This window comes from Rattus norvegicus, chromosome 7 (genome assembly GCF_021556685.1).
Source record: "Rattus norvegicus strain SHRSP/BbbUtx chromosome 7, alternate assembly SHRSP_T2T, whole genome shotgun sequence".
NCBI classification, from domain to species: Eukaryota; Metazoa; Chordata; class Mammalia; order Rodentia; family Muridae; genus Rattus; species Rattus norvegicus.
In genome coordinates this window covers 117126222-117140036 of record NC_141540.1, presented here as the reverse complement: position 1 = coordinate 117140036, position 13815 = coordinate 117126222, and the positions used below count along the sequence as shown (strand labels likewise).

General features: G+C 53.8%; 2 protein-coding genes across 5 annotated transcripts; both read left to right on the top strand.

The window, feature by feature from the left end:
• Positions 1 to 1089: 1089 nt before the first annotated feature.
• Naprt (nicotinate phosphoribosyltransferase) lies at positions 1090 to 4547 on the top strand. Its single transcript, NM_207609.2, is given in 13 exon segments — positions 1090 to 1393; positions 1556 to 1683; positions 1764 to 1846; positions 1961 to 2091; positions 2201 to 2316; positions 2672 to 2868; positions 2942 to 3082; positions 3352 to 3436; positions 3534 to 3614; positions 3709 to 3811; positions 3890 to 4044; positions 4131 to 4238; positions 4329 to 4547. Coding segments are annotated over 13 exon segments (1617 nt in total). The 5' UTR covers positions 1090 to 1167; the 3' UTR covers positions 4392 to 4547.
• A 2395-nt stretch (positions 4548 to 6942) lies between these two features.
• On the top strand, positions 6943 to 13173 carry Mroh6 (maestro heat-like repeat family member 6). Of its 4 annotated transcripts, none has more exons than XM_087555223.1 (15): positions 6972 to 7010; positions 7248 to 7309; positions 7563 to 7715; positions 7898 to 8536; positions 8642 to 8759; positions 8959 to 9143; positions 9229 to 9366; positions 9497 to 9611; positions 9691 to 9834; positions 9915 to 10088; positions 10307 to 10474; positions 10703 to 10822; positions 11016 to 11118; positions 11208 to 11273; positions 11475 to 13173. In XM_087555223.1, the coding sequence occupies exons 4-15, from the start codon at positions 8484 to 8486 to the stop codon at positions 11585 to 11587; spliced, it is 1497 nt and encodes a 498-aa protein (XP_087411349.1). In that variant the 5' UTR covers positions 6972 to 7010; positions 7248 to 7309; positions 7563 to 7715; positions 7898 to 8483; the 3' UTR covers positions 11588 to 13173.
• Positions 13174 to 13815: the final 642 nt, after the last annotated feature.

Here is a 13815-nt window from a genome sequence, read left to right as displayed (position 1 = left end):
GAAGGTGTACCAAGTGTGGCTGCTTCCTGTCTGATCCTTAGTCATCAGGAAACAATGTAGTCCCTCCCCTTCCAAAGTTTTAGAGACTTTCCTGCAGAACTTGAACAAAATCTGTCACCTAGAGTAGCAGTTAAGAGCACTGGCTACTTTTCTGGAAGATGGGGTTCATTCCCAGGACCCACATGGAAACTCACAACTAGCTATAATGTGACCAGTTCGAGTATATCTGATGCCTTCCTCTGGCCTCTGGGCATACATCTGCCTATAGTGCAAAAACTTTTTTTTTTTCTTTTCTTTTTTTTGGAGCTGGGGACCGAACCCAGGACCTTAGCGCTTGCTAAGCAAGTGCTCTACCACTGAGCTAAATCCCCAACCCCAAAACTTCTTTTTTTAAATGTTGCTTTTTTTTTCTTTTTTTTTTTTTTAAGACTTATTATATATAAGCACACTGTAGCTGTCTTCAGACACACCAGAAGAGGGCATCAGATCTCATTACAGATAGTTGTGAGCCACCATGTGGTTGCTGGGATTTGTACTCAGGACCTCTGGAAGAGCAGTGAGTGGTCTTAACCACTGAGCCATCATCTCTCCAGCCTGACGCCCCCACCCCCTTTCTTGAGAATAAATTTTGCTATATATCCTTGGCTGTTGTAGAGAACTACCTGGCCTCTCTCTGCCTTCCCAATGCTGGGGTTGAAGACATTTACCACCATTGACTCGCTACCAGGCCTGGCTGCTTGGTTGAATATCCCCCTATACTGGTGCTTGGGTTCCCCTCACCTGAAAGGCAGCACCTACCTGCTCACAGCTGTAATGTAACCCGCTTTGGTCCTTCCTGGTTAGGGGCAAGAGGCCAGGGTAAAGTACAACCTGATCAAGCACTCCATCCCTGTTAAATTTTAAGTTGTTTTGCCACTAGTTGAGCTCCAAAATCTATAAGAACCAGTCTCAGGGGCAAGCGGCTAGCTGGAGTCCCGGAGACTGGGATGGGGGTGTGCCACTCTCCCACCTTGCTGGTTTGAGTCCTGGCAACTCTGACAGGGTAGACGGCTTGCTCCGCCCACTTCTGCCGGGAAAGGACCTCCTTCCGCGTGAGTCGGTTGTCTGGACCTGTGCCCTAGGGGGTGGAGTAGGCGCCATTAATCCAGAGCCTGTGTACCCTGCGGAATGGAGATGGAGCTGGACGACCAGGGGCGCATGGTGGTGCGGCCGCTGCTCACCGACCTCTACCAGGCTACAATGGGGCTGGGATACTGGCGTGCGGGCCGGGCATGTGAGGAAGCAGAGTTCGAACTCTTCTTCCGCCACTGCCCCTTCGGAGGTTCCTTTGCCCTGACCGCTGGCCTGCAGGACTGTATACGCTTTCTTCGCGCCTTCCGTCTGCGCGATGCAGGTAGTTCCACGACCAGCACCGGTACTGTGGCTGGAAGAGAACCCCCACTCCCTCAAAAACGAATCTCTAATGCCCTCTCGATGTTCCCCTGACCTCTGAGGGGACTTGCACTTGCCTGACCAAGTCCTCCCCGAGACTACATGTGTTCTCTTATCACTCCAGATGTGCAGTTCCTGGCTTCAGTGCTACCCCCAGACACTGACCCTGCGTTCTTCGAGCACCTTCGAGCCCTTGACTGCTCTCGGGTGTCGGTGCGAGCCCTGCCGGAGGGTTCCCTCGCTTTCCCTGGTGTGAGTGCCCTGCGCTGAATGTGTAGGGAGAGTGGGGTGGCCCAGGCGGTCCGCTGTGGAGCTGATCACTCTCCCTACAGGTGCCACTTCTGCAGGTGTCGGGGCCTCTTCTTCTGGTACAGCTGCTAGAGACTCCGCTGCTGTGTCTGGTCAGCTACGCTAGGTGAGCGGAGTCCCTGAGAGGTGCAGACAATGGAAGGGCTGGGGCTAAGACCTCCCACTGGGGTGGCTTTGTGACCCCTCACCTGGGTTCTCCTGGCTTATTAACTCTCCACAGCCTCGTAGCCACCAATGCTGCTCGGCTTCGCTTGATTGCAGGACCGGACAAGAGACTACTAGAGATGGGCTTGCGGCGAGCTCAGGGTCCCGATGGGGGCTTCACGGCCTCCATTTACAGCTACCTGGGTGGTGAGGCCTGGAGGAGGCACAGGTTGGGGAAGGAGTGGTACTATCGTATAGGCAGTCCCCTAAGCCTACCTGCCTTCAGTCCCCTAAGCCTACCTGCCTTCTCATCCAGGGTTTGACAGCAGCAGCAACACACTTGCTGGACAACTGAGAGGTGTGCCCGTGGCAGGGACCCTGGCCCACTCCTTCATCACTTCATTTTTGGGTAGTGAGGTACCCCCTGACCCGGTTAGTACTGTTTTGTTTTGTGTCAGGATTCCGTATAGACCAGGTTGGGCTTGAATTCCCAGATCCTTCTGCTCCTGTCTCAGTGTGTGCTTCCACACCGGGCCTGCTTTACTCTAGAAGACAAGATCCTAAAACCAATTCTTAGCCCAGCTAGAGTGGGCTGGACCCTCGAGTCAGCTGGGCCCTGCTATATATATACTGGCAGAAACTGCCCTGGGCACTTGATGTGTGTGCGTCTGCACTAGAAAGCTGGTGTTGCATGGCGTCACCTTTGCCCCGAGGCCATGGCATACTGGCCACTCCCAGGCCTTACAATGAACTCTAGAACCATCTTTTTACCGATCTCTTTCTACAGATGTTGGCTCCAGCTTCTAGTGAGGGCCCTGCCGTGGACCTGCCTGCCAGTGTAAATTTGTGGCTGAAGCATGTGTGCATCTACTTGGGGCTGGAGGAGCGGGAGCCACATCTGGGGGAACGAGCAGCATTTGTGGCCTATGCGCTGGCCTTCCCCCGGGCTTTCCAGGGCCTGCTAGATTCCTACAGCGTACGCAGGTGAGCTGTGAGCATTCTATCAGTGTGGCCTTGGTGGAGCAACTGAGCCCCTGACCCCTTGTTTTACATGCAGGAGTGGTCTTCCTAACTTCCTGGCAGTAGCCCTGGCACTTGGGGAACTGGGCTACAGGGCAGTGGGTGTGAGGCTGGACAGCGGTGACCTGCTTCAGCAGGCTAAGGAGATCCGAGGGATCTTTCGAACTGTTGGTGCTGAGTGAGTTCCCCACCAGGGGCATGGTGTGCCTGCTTGAAACGTCCTGGGAGTCCCAGAGGACAAGGAAGGTCTCTCCTATAGTGAGACCATGGGACTGTTTCAGGGGCAACCGAGAAAGCCCTGGAAGGGAGGGAGGAGTAGGGTAGGACCACTAGGGGCTCCTAAGACACGGGTGGGTATAGGCACGGTTAATGGGGAGGGAGGGAGGGAGCAAGGAAAGAGGCCACCCTAAATCTGAGGGGTGCTGCCTGTGAATCTATTGCATGCAGGTTCCAGATGCCCTGGCTAGAGTTCGTTCCCATTGCAGTCAGCAACAACATTGACGAGAAGGAGCTGGCAAGGCTAGCCCAAAAGGTAGAGCGGAAGAGGAACAGGTGGTGGATGATCTAGACAGCCCTGGCACCCGACAGGTGGCAGGGTGGCTCCGTGTCACTGTCACTTCTCCCCACAGGGCAGTGAGGTGAATGTCATCGGCATTGGCACCAATGTGGTCACTTGTCCCAAACAGCCTTCTATGGGCTGTGTCTACAAGGTAAAGACAATGTCTGGCCCCAGGCGGGATGAGTCTGGAAGATTGTGGGTGTTAGGGGCAGGGGTGCAGCTATCCAAACACCCTGCCGTTGCAGCTGGTGTCCGTGGGAGGCCAACCTCGAATAAAGCTGACGGAGGAATCCCAGAAGAGAACACTGCCAGGGAGCAAGGCTGCCTTCCGGTTCCTGGACTCTGAGGGTGATTTCCCTCTCTGTCTCCTTTGTCCTTTTTCCAGCTTACAGTCTTTCTCTGACGTTTTTCTTGCCTCTTACACAGGGTCTTTGCTACTGGACCTACTGCAGTTAGCAGAAGAGCCCCCACCCAAGGCTGGGCAGGAACTCAGGGTATGGCTTCAGGGGGCCCAGGAGCCCTGCACTGTGAAGCCAGCCCAGGTGGAGCCATTGCTGCGACTGTACCTGCAACAGGGACAGGTGACTGCCCCTCACCTGCGCCTTCACCAAGGCTGAGCTCTGATCCAAAGCCAGCACTGCAACCCTTCTCTCCCCCTCCCCTGCAGCCGTATGAACCACTTCCATCTCTGGAAGAGTCCAGAGCCTTTGCCCAGCAGTCCCTGAGCCGCCTCCGACCAGCTCATAAGCAGCTGCAGAACCCTGCTGTATACCAGGTCAGCCTATAGGCGCCTGGCCTATGTGTCCTGTGTGCCCCCTGCTTGCTTCCCAGCTCCAGCTGCCATATCCCCTTCTTCTCTCTGCAGGTCGCATTGTCAGAGAAGCTTCGGGCACTGGTGGACAGTCTGAGTGCTCGAGGTGCCCTGTGAAAAAGATCACAAAGAACACGACTCTCTCTTCCCACAACTTTGTCAGCCACGTGTCATTAGTTCACAAATTTCTGCTGCTCACTTGGGACTTCCAGGGCTGGGCTGGAGTTAGGAGTATGAGGAGGTGCAGCCCCGGTGAATAAAAAAAAAAAAAAAAAAAAGAAATAAAAAGGAAAGGATGTGACTGCTCCTAGATACAGTGAAGGGGTTTATTATAGATATATAGGAGAACACAGCCAGAGGCAGACACATCTGGGAGAGTCCAGGGTGGTCATGACCCTGAACCATGTGGGGAGAGGGGGAGGGGAGGGAGGGAGAGCACAGGAAGTACAGCAGCCAGGAGGCCAAAGGTACAAAAGGAGAGCAGCAGTGACCAAAACATGTGGATTACATAGGGAAAAGCAGCCCGGCCTCTGGGCTGGAGAGTTCCTGGTAGAGGGTGGGGCATGCCCCTGTACCTTGTAATAGGTAGGAACTGGGGGATGCTGGGGGAACCTGGAGGTCAGGTCTGCTTTGATATGTTCAATAAGCACCTCAGCTGCCTGCCCTGAGTTTGAAACTTAACACCCAGCATGTGGGAAGATAGCCACAGGGCTGGGCTGTGGGACCTGGTTTGAAGGGAGCCACCGGGCCACAAGATGGGGAGGGCTTATCTTTATCTCTGTTTTGAGAGCCTTATTATGAAAGCCCTCACCTACTACTAAAAGCAGATAGGGAGGTTCTAAGGTTGAGATGGGGTGTCAGAGTCTAATCCTAGCCCCAGGCACTCATATCTGCTAAGGACAATGTGCCTATGTCAGGCTCCCAAGCCAGCCCTGCATGAGCTACTGTAAGACTCTACTGTGAGCCTTAGCTACCAGGAGACCCCCAAACAATTCAATGCAAAAGTAAGAGGTTTATTGTTCCAGCGCTCTGGGGTTGTCCTGCACCCAGAGGACAGAGAGCCCCCCCATAAGCCTTTTATACAATTTTTGATAGATTATAGCAACAGCAACTAGGTGCATAATGATTGGTGGTCCCTGTGACCTTTACAGTTGGCTGTGCAGGGAGGGGGACTCAGGGATCCTCCCTAAGGACTACTGGGAAGTTCCAAGTCAGGGCTCTCCCTCACGATCAATCATCTGTTTTAGGTCAATCTGGCCTTGGGGTCTCAGTTTATGGCCCAATAATCAGGAAGGAAGAGAAGACTTAAAAAATCTGAGACTCAGGCTGGAGAGATGGCTCAGCGGTTAAGAGCACTGGCTGCTCTTCCAGAGGTCCTGAGTTCAATTCCCAGCAACCACATGGTGGCTCACGACCATCTGTAATGGGATCTGATGCCCCCTTTTGGTGTGTCTGAAAAATATCTACCGTGTACTCATATAAATAAATAAATCTGGCTTCAGGGAGGACTGGAGCTACCTGGGCACAGCAAGCTAGACTCAGGAGGACCCGTTTAGGAGAGTGTTGGAGTGCCTTAGGCACTCTACTGTTGTTGTGAAGAGACACCATCACCATGGCAACCATGACCACCTTGGTGGGGACAATGATGGCATACGGCCTTGGTAGGGGCTTTTGAAAAAGCCAGGCCCACCCCTCCACCCCCACCCCTGCCTGTGACACACTTTCTTCAACAAGGTCACACCTCCTGATCCTAATCTTCAAAGTGCCACTCCCTAATGACTAAGCATCAAATGTATGAGCCTATGGGGGCCATTCTTATTCAAACCAACACAGGACTCTTAAGGCTTGTCGGGAGGCAGAGTTGGGGCTTGGTAGCCTGAGGTACGGGAGCTGAAGATGATGAATGCCCACAGATTGGAAAACTTCCCCATGCACTTCCACTTGCCCAAGTAGTCAGACTAGTTCATCCAGCTCCCCTGGCTGAGGGCTTGGGCAGTGCCTATAGTGTGGTTGGGTGGAGAGTTGGGGTTTAGGGTAGAGGTTGGGCCAGCCCTGCGGAGCGTGAACCTGGAAAGGGATACAACTGGGCATACAGTATACATACACACTGCCTACGCAGACACAGGGAAAACAGTCTCAGAGAAGGAGGGGCTGGACATATAGGGCATGAGACATAACACCTCAGGACTGGCAAGGATGTAGGGGAGCTCACATCAACAACAGTGGGCACTTGCAAACGTACTTAGGAGGCCTCACCTCATTTGCTCCACACCCCAAGTATTTCAAGTTCAGGGATGATGACAGTATCCGACCGCACCCATTCCTGGGATATCTGGCTATGTGGTCCAGCCTCACCCTTGACCCTGCTGAAGCTTCTTCAGAACGATCTAAAACTGCCCTGGACCCCTCCCCCAGACAAGAGGGGGACAGTCCGACAGTTGGGTTAAAGACCTTCCTCTTCTGAATGGTCTACTATCTCCATGGGCACTGGTGGGCAGAGCCAGACTATGCAGTGGCTGTTCCATTTGGCTCCAGCAGCCGGGGCAGAAACCCTTCACAAGCCCATGCTAAGCTATCTCTGTGATTGGACAGCCGACCACATGCTCAGACACGCATGCACGTATATGCCCACGCCACCACGCCTGTCTGTAGGCCCGCCTGTGGGCCCGCCCGGGGCCTGATTCTAGGTCAGGTCTGGACACAACTTCACTGGAAGAGTGGTGGCAGGTGCCGCTGGTAGGAACACAATGGCTGGGGGTGTGTGGGGAAGGGGCCGGGATGGCCCTGTGGGCTCCCTAACTCTGACAGCTCTAGCTGAAGGAATCCGGGCTAGCCAGGGGCAGCCTGTGGGACCCTCTTCTACAGGTCCCCAGGCTGAGCCCGAGGAGCTTGGGCCAGAGGCTGAGCCCTATATTCAAACACTCACCCCTGCCTCTGAGGCCCAGCCTGGGAATGAAGTGGTTGCCCCCACAGCCAGTAGTGAGATCGGTTCCCCACCCAATGTCCAGGAGCCAGCCCCGGAGAGACCATACCAGGTGAGTAATGAAGATGGATGATGAACGGTTTGTCTGTTCACTTGGGCGCTAGAAAGACAAAGTACAAGTGTGTGTATGTGGGAGGGGGGCGATGTGGGGGTATTGGGGGGTACTGAGGGTAAACAGATGGAAAACATCATAAGGGAGGAGGGTTTGTCGCCATCTGAGGGATGGAAAGACTGGGGGACTAGGGAGAATAGTTGAGATAGGCTTGGGGTCTTCAGAAACTCCATGTTTCACTCTCCCTTCATAGGTCTCTCAGTATTCCTGGGAGGAAGGAACCCTTGCAGACCTTGCGTTGTATACAGCTGCGTGTCTGGAGGAGGCTGGCTATGCTGGGACACAGGCAACAGCGCTCACTCTGTCCTCAGCCCTGGAAGCCCGGGGACAGCGGTTGGAGGACCAGGTTAGCATCCCCGCCACCATCCAGAGAATCCTGCAAGCCTCCCTTCAATGTGGGAGGAGAATAACAATCTCGACCACACTCCCCCTAAAGGCTGCTCTTACTGAGAGTGGGTGCGGTGCTGGCAAAAGTTTCCTTTCGAGGTCCAGGGGCTCTAACTACTGACGTTTGTTCCTTTTACCCAGGTCCACGATCTGGTGCGTGGGCTGCTGGCTCAGGTGCCGAGTCTGGCAGAAGGGAGACCCCGGCGGGCAGCCTTACGGGTGCTGAGCGCACTGGCTCTGGAGCATGCGCAGGACGTGGTGTGTGCGCTGCTACCCAGTTCACTACCCCCGGACCGGTAACCCTCCCCCGCCCAACCGCGCTGCCCCACGCGGCTTCCTTCCCCCTTCCCGCTTGACTGCTTGATCATAGAATCTGGTTCCTGCAGCACCCGGCAGAAGGGGAACAGGGCCTCAGAAATTCCCTCCCCTCGACTTCTGCTGGTGTCACAAATCATACCTGGGTTTAGTTTAACTCTTACACTCTTCTCTCTCTCTCTCTCCTCCCCCACCCCCCGCCCCCGCCCCCACCCCCAGCTTTTTAACCTGAAGATATGGGCGGGATAAGTAAGCAGGGAGGTTTGAGCACATAGAAGTCTCCAACTTTTCGGGTCATTTACCACAGAAGTTATTTCTGGTTAATTCTTTACAACAATTAAAAACCAAAAAATGTTAGGTCTGTTTCCCAGTAGCGCCACAACAGGGCTCAGTGTAGTCCAGAGGGCTGCTGATGTCTGGACTGGCTCTGCATTTGTCGTCTCTGGGATGTGGGATGACAGAAGGGTAAAGGATGGTTTACTTTCTGGAGCCTTTTCCTAGAGTCGTAGTGGTGGGCTTTCCTGAGGATTCCATGCAGCTCCTCTTCACTACACGGCCCTTCACCCCCAGGGCAGCCTCTGAGCTGTGGCGAAGCCTAAGCCGGAACCAGCGAGTAAACGGGCAGGTGCTGGTGCAACTGCTGTGGGCCTTGAAGGGCGCGGCGGGTCCCGAGTCTGAGGCACTGGCAGTAAGTGGCTTCAGCAAGTGCCATCGGGGGCGTGGCCTGGCCGCAAGCATCCAAGGGGCGTGGCCTGGCCACCAGCAGCCAAAGAGTAGCCTTGTAGGGGTAGGACTACAGATTAGCTCCCGGGTCATACTTGTCTGGGATGTCCTGTACACATCCAAAAACTGGCAGAATTCCAAGGGTGGGCTTACTTGATCTGCAGGCCACCCGCGCTCTGGGAGAGATGTTGGCAGTCTCTGGCTGCGTGGGAGCCACTCGAGGTTTCTACCCTCACTTGCTGTTAGCACTGGTCACACAGCTGCATGACCTGGCTCAAGGTGCTCATTCCCCCGACAGCCCTAAGGTTTGGGAGCCTTCTCACCGAGGGCCACCTCACAGCCACGCCAGGTGAGAAGGTACCCTTGGATAAGTGAGGGGTGGGACAGGCCTTCCTCGCCCTCACTGTCCACTGCTCAACTCTTCGCACCTCCAGCTGCACAGTGGAGGCCTTAAAGGCCCTGCTCACAGGGGATGGTGGCCGAATGGTGGTTACATGTATGGAGCAAGCAGGAGGCTGGAGGAGACTGGTAGGAGCCCACACACACTTGGAGGGTGTCCTGTTGCTGGCCAGGTGAGGAGGCACCCCAGGACAGCACAACAGGAGGAGGCTCCCTGCTGGCCAGGTGCGATGGTAGCATGGGGGAGGTGGTGGGGTTGAGCTCTTCCAAACGGAAGAAGAACTCCCCTTTCCCCTACTCCAGTGCCATGGTGGCGCATGCTGATCATCATCTGCGAGGCCTTTTTGCAGACTTGCTCCCTCGGCTACGAAGCGCCAATAACTCGCAGCGCCTCACAGCTATGGCCTTCTTTACTGGGGTGAGCTTTCTTTCCAAAAGAGTGAGGGGTGACTCTGCTCAGACACAGAGATATGCTGACTCTTTGCCCCTTTTCTTAGCTGTTGCAGAGCCAGCCTACTGCACAGCTCTTACGTGAGGAAGTCATCCTGGAGCGCCTTCGAACTTGGCAGGGTGACCCCGAGCCCACCGTGCGCTGGCTAGGCCTACTTGGCCTTGGTCACCTTGCAATGAATCGTGGGAAGGTGCACACCTGGTAGCGCCCGGGGGAGGTGGGACCAAGGGAGAGTCTGGAAAGGTCCAGCCACAAGGCTTGCCTTTACAGATAAGGCATGTGAACACGCTGCTGCCGGTACTCCTAAGAGCACTGGGCGAAGGCGATGTGCGGCTGGTGGGTGCTGCGCTCGGCGCGCTGCGGAGAATACTGCTGCAGCCCGGAGCACCCGTGAGACTCCTCAGCTCTGAGCTGCGACCACGCCTCCCACCGCTACTGGATGATGTGAGCAAAATCCTGCCCTGTGGTCCCACTGTGTCCGCCTTGGCATTATCCACGGATACTCAGTCTTATCCACAGGCCCCACCTACATTCCCCACCCAGCTACCTGTGGACCTGCCACCGGATTAAGGCCTAATCTGTAGCCCCGATCAGGCTCCTTAGTCATCACGGTTCTCTCCCACTCTTGCTTCCTTGAACTCTGACTGTATTTTCACACGAAGGCTCGGGACTCGGTCCGTGCTTCAGCAGTGGGACTCCTTGGAACACTAGTGCGGCAGGGCCAGAGGGGACTCCGGTTGGGGCTTCGGGGACCCCTGAGGAAATTGGTGCTGCAGAGTCTGGTGCCGCTCTTGCTGCGCCTACATGACTCCAGTCAGGATGCTGCTGAGGTCAGTGTTCTGTCCTGTATCTCTCTCATCTAGTACTTCCTCTCGTACCTTGTCACCTCTCTGAAGGTTTCAAGCTAGGGACAATAACCTCAGAGTCCAGGTCTTTCCTTGGGCTGCTATACTAACCACCTCACCCTGGGCTTTGCCAACCTATTCCCGACACCTTCCCTTTCTTTCCACCACTGGCCATCTTCTAGACCCCTAACTTGTTTGCTTCCTCCATTCCAGAGCTCAGAGTGGACACTAGTCCGCTGTGATCGGGCCCTTCGATGGGGCCTGCTGGAGGAGATGGTTACTGTGGCTCACTACGACAGCCCTGAGGCTCTAAGCCGCGTCTGCCACCGCCTGGTTAGTATAGTAGAGAAAGCACCAGGGTATAGTCAACTACTCACTTGTCCCTCAAAACAGAGTCTCTACCTGAGCTAAACATGACCATCATACTCCTATAAGGCCAGTCCATAGCCTTTGTTCATGTTATCTCCAGCCCCTTCTCCATGAAGGACTGATACTTTCGCCCTGTCATGAGCATTTGTGTTCCTAGGTTCACCGATATCCAAGCCATGTTCAGCATTTCCTGAGTCAGACCCAGGGCTACCTGCGGAGCCCACAGGACACTTTGCGCCGGGCAGCCACTGTGCTAATAGGTGAGGCCAACTTACCCACTTAGGGCTCTAAGAGCTGGGTCAGCCTTTTCTAGGGCCGAGCCAGACCTCACTGTTTTGCTTTGGTACAGGTTTCCTGGCCTATCATACTAGCCCCAAAGGAGTCAGTCAAGACCTGTTGGACTCTCTGTTCCAGGGTGAGAACCAGATCTAACATGGGGTAGAGTGCTGGAGAAGTGGAGGGTTCTGGAGAGGAGTTGGCAGGACAGAATGGGTGAGGGCGGGCCCCAGGTTCCTCTCCCACACAGCCTGAGTTGCCCCATTATGTAGACCTAGGACAGCTGCAGGGCGACCCGGAGTCTGCGGTTTCCTCGGCAGCGCACGTGTCTGCCCAGCAGGTGGCGCTGCTTGCCCGGGCGCAGGTCCAAACACGCAGCTCCAACCTCTTCCGCTTCATCCGCCACCGCCACCGTTCATACCCTACAAGGCCCCATCCGCTCTACGACGATAGTCCATTCCTACGCCGGAGCCTTGCAGGCCGATGGAGCTGCCTTGAACCTCGTTGAGCCAGACCCGGTATCAAGATTTGTGGGCACGATCCATGCTGTCGCCAGTCCCCACCTTAGCAGATCTGCAGAAGAGAGCTTACTGAAGGGTGACTGTGGGCCTGGTGCTGGGCACTGGTGCCTCTCTCCCTGTTACTCTTTTCTATGACCCACGATGTGAAAACTTTGTTGCGGATGGCACATTCTACCTCAAGTGCCTTTTGTAGACTTGGTCCATCTATTTATTCTTTGCCGGGCAGTGCGCCCTTCCTAGGACTCAGTCTGCCTAGCCACAGTCCTAGATAGGACTAGATAGTCCTAGATAGTCCTAGATACACAGATGTCATGGCCTTCCTAGTTATATCAGTAATCCAGTACTCCTGATTCTTCCTTCCTCTATTCCCTACCTACAGCTGTTCTGGCTTATGTGCCCTGGCCTGTTCTCCTGTCCATACCTGTCTTATCTCCACTCATGTCAGAATCCACCCATATGATGGTGTTTTCTAGAAGGTGTCTCTAAGATCCCTTCATGCTGGAGAACCCAAGCCAGGATTGCACCCCTGGGTTGAAATATGGAAGCAAGCACTCCACACCCACAAGACTGTGAATGGGGATGTCATTACCCAACGCCTTGTACAGGGCTTAACTGGAATGGCATAGCTGGATAGACAGGAAGAGGCAGCCACAGGTGTCACCCCACCCCTCCGCCCCTTGCATAGGCAGCTTCCTCCACATAGAATGGCCACCGTGAAATGTCAGGCTTCAGGGAGGCCTCCTCACAAACACAGGGTATGCACAACGTGGTGATGAGTGGGGGCTATTTCCTCACACTCGGGTCTCTTTGTGACAAGCATGGGATCCTACTTACGTTTGCTTCCCTGGCACCTACCTGGAAGGTGTTCAGAGTAAACATGACTACGTGGCAGGGGTTGAACATCTGTCTGTCTGAGAAATTGGTTGTGATGAGCTGGGCTTTGCACAAGATCTAGCTTGGCTTGAGACCAAGCAAAGCAATACACAGCAAGCTCCTGGCTTTCTTTGGATGAGGATATAGAACTCTCAGCACCGTGCCTGCCTGGATGCCGCCATGCTTTCTGCCTTGATGGATGGACTGAACCTGTAAGCCAACCCCAGTTAAATGTTGTCTTTTGTAAGAGTTTTTGGTCACGGTGTCTGTTCACGGCAGTAAGATCCTAACGAAGACAGAAGTTGATACGAGGGACTGGGGTATTGCTGTGATGAACATGTTTTTGTTTGGAGGAATCTGGAGTTGGGGACTTTGGGTTTGGGAAACAGTGGAATGCTTAAAGTGGGGTTTAATGGGCATCCTAGTGGAAATATGAAAGTCATTGGTGCTGAGGATGGTTTTGCCTGTGTAGACCTGGCCCAACTGGAGAAGAATGTCAGTGTGTGGCCTAGAATCTGTTTTTGCCATATTTTGGTGAAGAATGTGGTGGGTTTTTATTTTGCCATTGTCTGAAGAGTCTGCCTGAGGCTAAGGTGAAGAGATGTAAAATAATTAATTGCTTTGATAAAGAAAGTCTCAAAACAACCTGGTATAAATTCTGTTTTGTGGTTACTAAAGTTCACTCTTATGAAGAGTGTCTTAATGAAAAGGAGCAAGCTGAGAAAGGAAAATTACAAAATGTACAGTTGAAGTAATAAAGACGAACCAGGAAGTGAAATAGAACTGAACCCTGGGGTTGGGGATTTAGCTCAGTGGTAGAGCGCTTACCTAGCAACCGCAAGGCCCTGGGTTCGGTCCCCAGCTCCGGAAAAAAAAAAAAAAAAAAAAAAAGAACTGAATCCTGTGTCCTAGGAAACAGATTAAGGGGGTGGTGATCTCCAGACAAGACCCTGCCCAGCTAAGTTTATTGTTTGTGTGTTTGCAGTTGAACAAGGAATAGTTATGTTGTTAGGTGCTCTCACCTGGATTGGTTTTATTTGGACTTTTAATCTGGAATGGACTACAACCCAGAAACGGAGGGTACAACTGTGATCTAGATCTTAAGACTGGAAGACACAGGATTTTGATCCGGATCTTGAGGAGCAGTGGCCATGAAAAGTGTAGTATTAATAATTTAATAAATCCTGGCACAGGGTCGCTCCCTGCCTCAATGGTTTATGTTCCCAAATGAAAGACACACACACAGCCTTTATATGCTAATATGCTTTAAGCAGCACAGTAGCTGGG

Excerpts from the sequence above, each read along its gene's own strand:
- Mroh6 (XM_087555221.1), top strand. The coding sequence starts at position 7,022 with ATGGCTGGGGGTGTGTGGGGAAGGGGCCGGGATGGCCCTGTGGGCTCC. Across the intron at positions 7,716-7,897 it reads GACAGCGGTTGGAGGACCAG|GTCCACGATCTGGTGCGTGG; the intron begins GTTAGCATCCCC and ends CCTTTTACCCAG. Across the intron at positions 11,119-11,207 it reads GGCAGCCACTGTGCTAATAG|GTTTCCTGGCCTATCATACT; the intron begins GTGAGGCCAACT and ends GCTTTGGTACAG.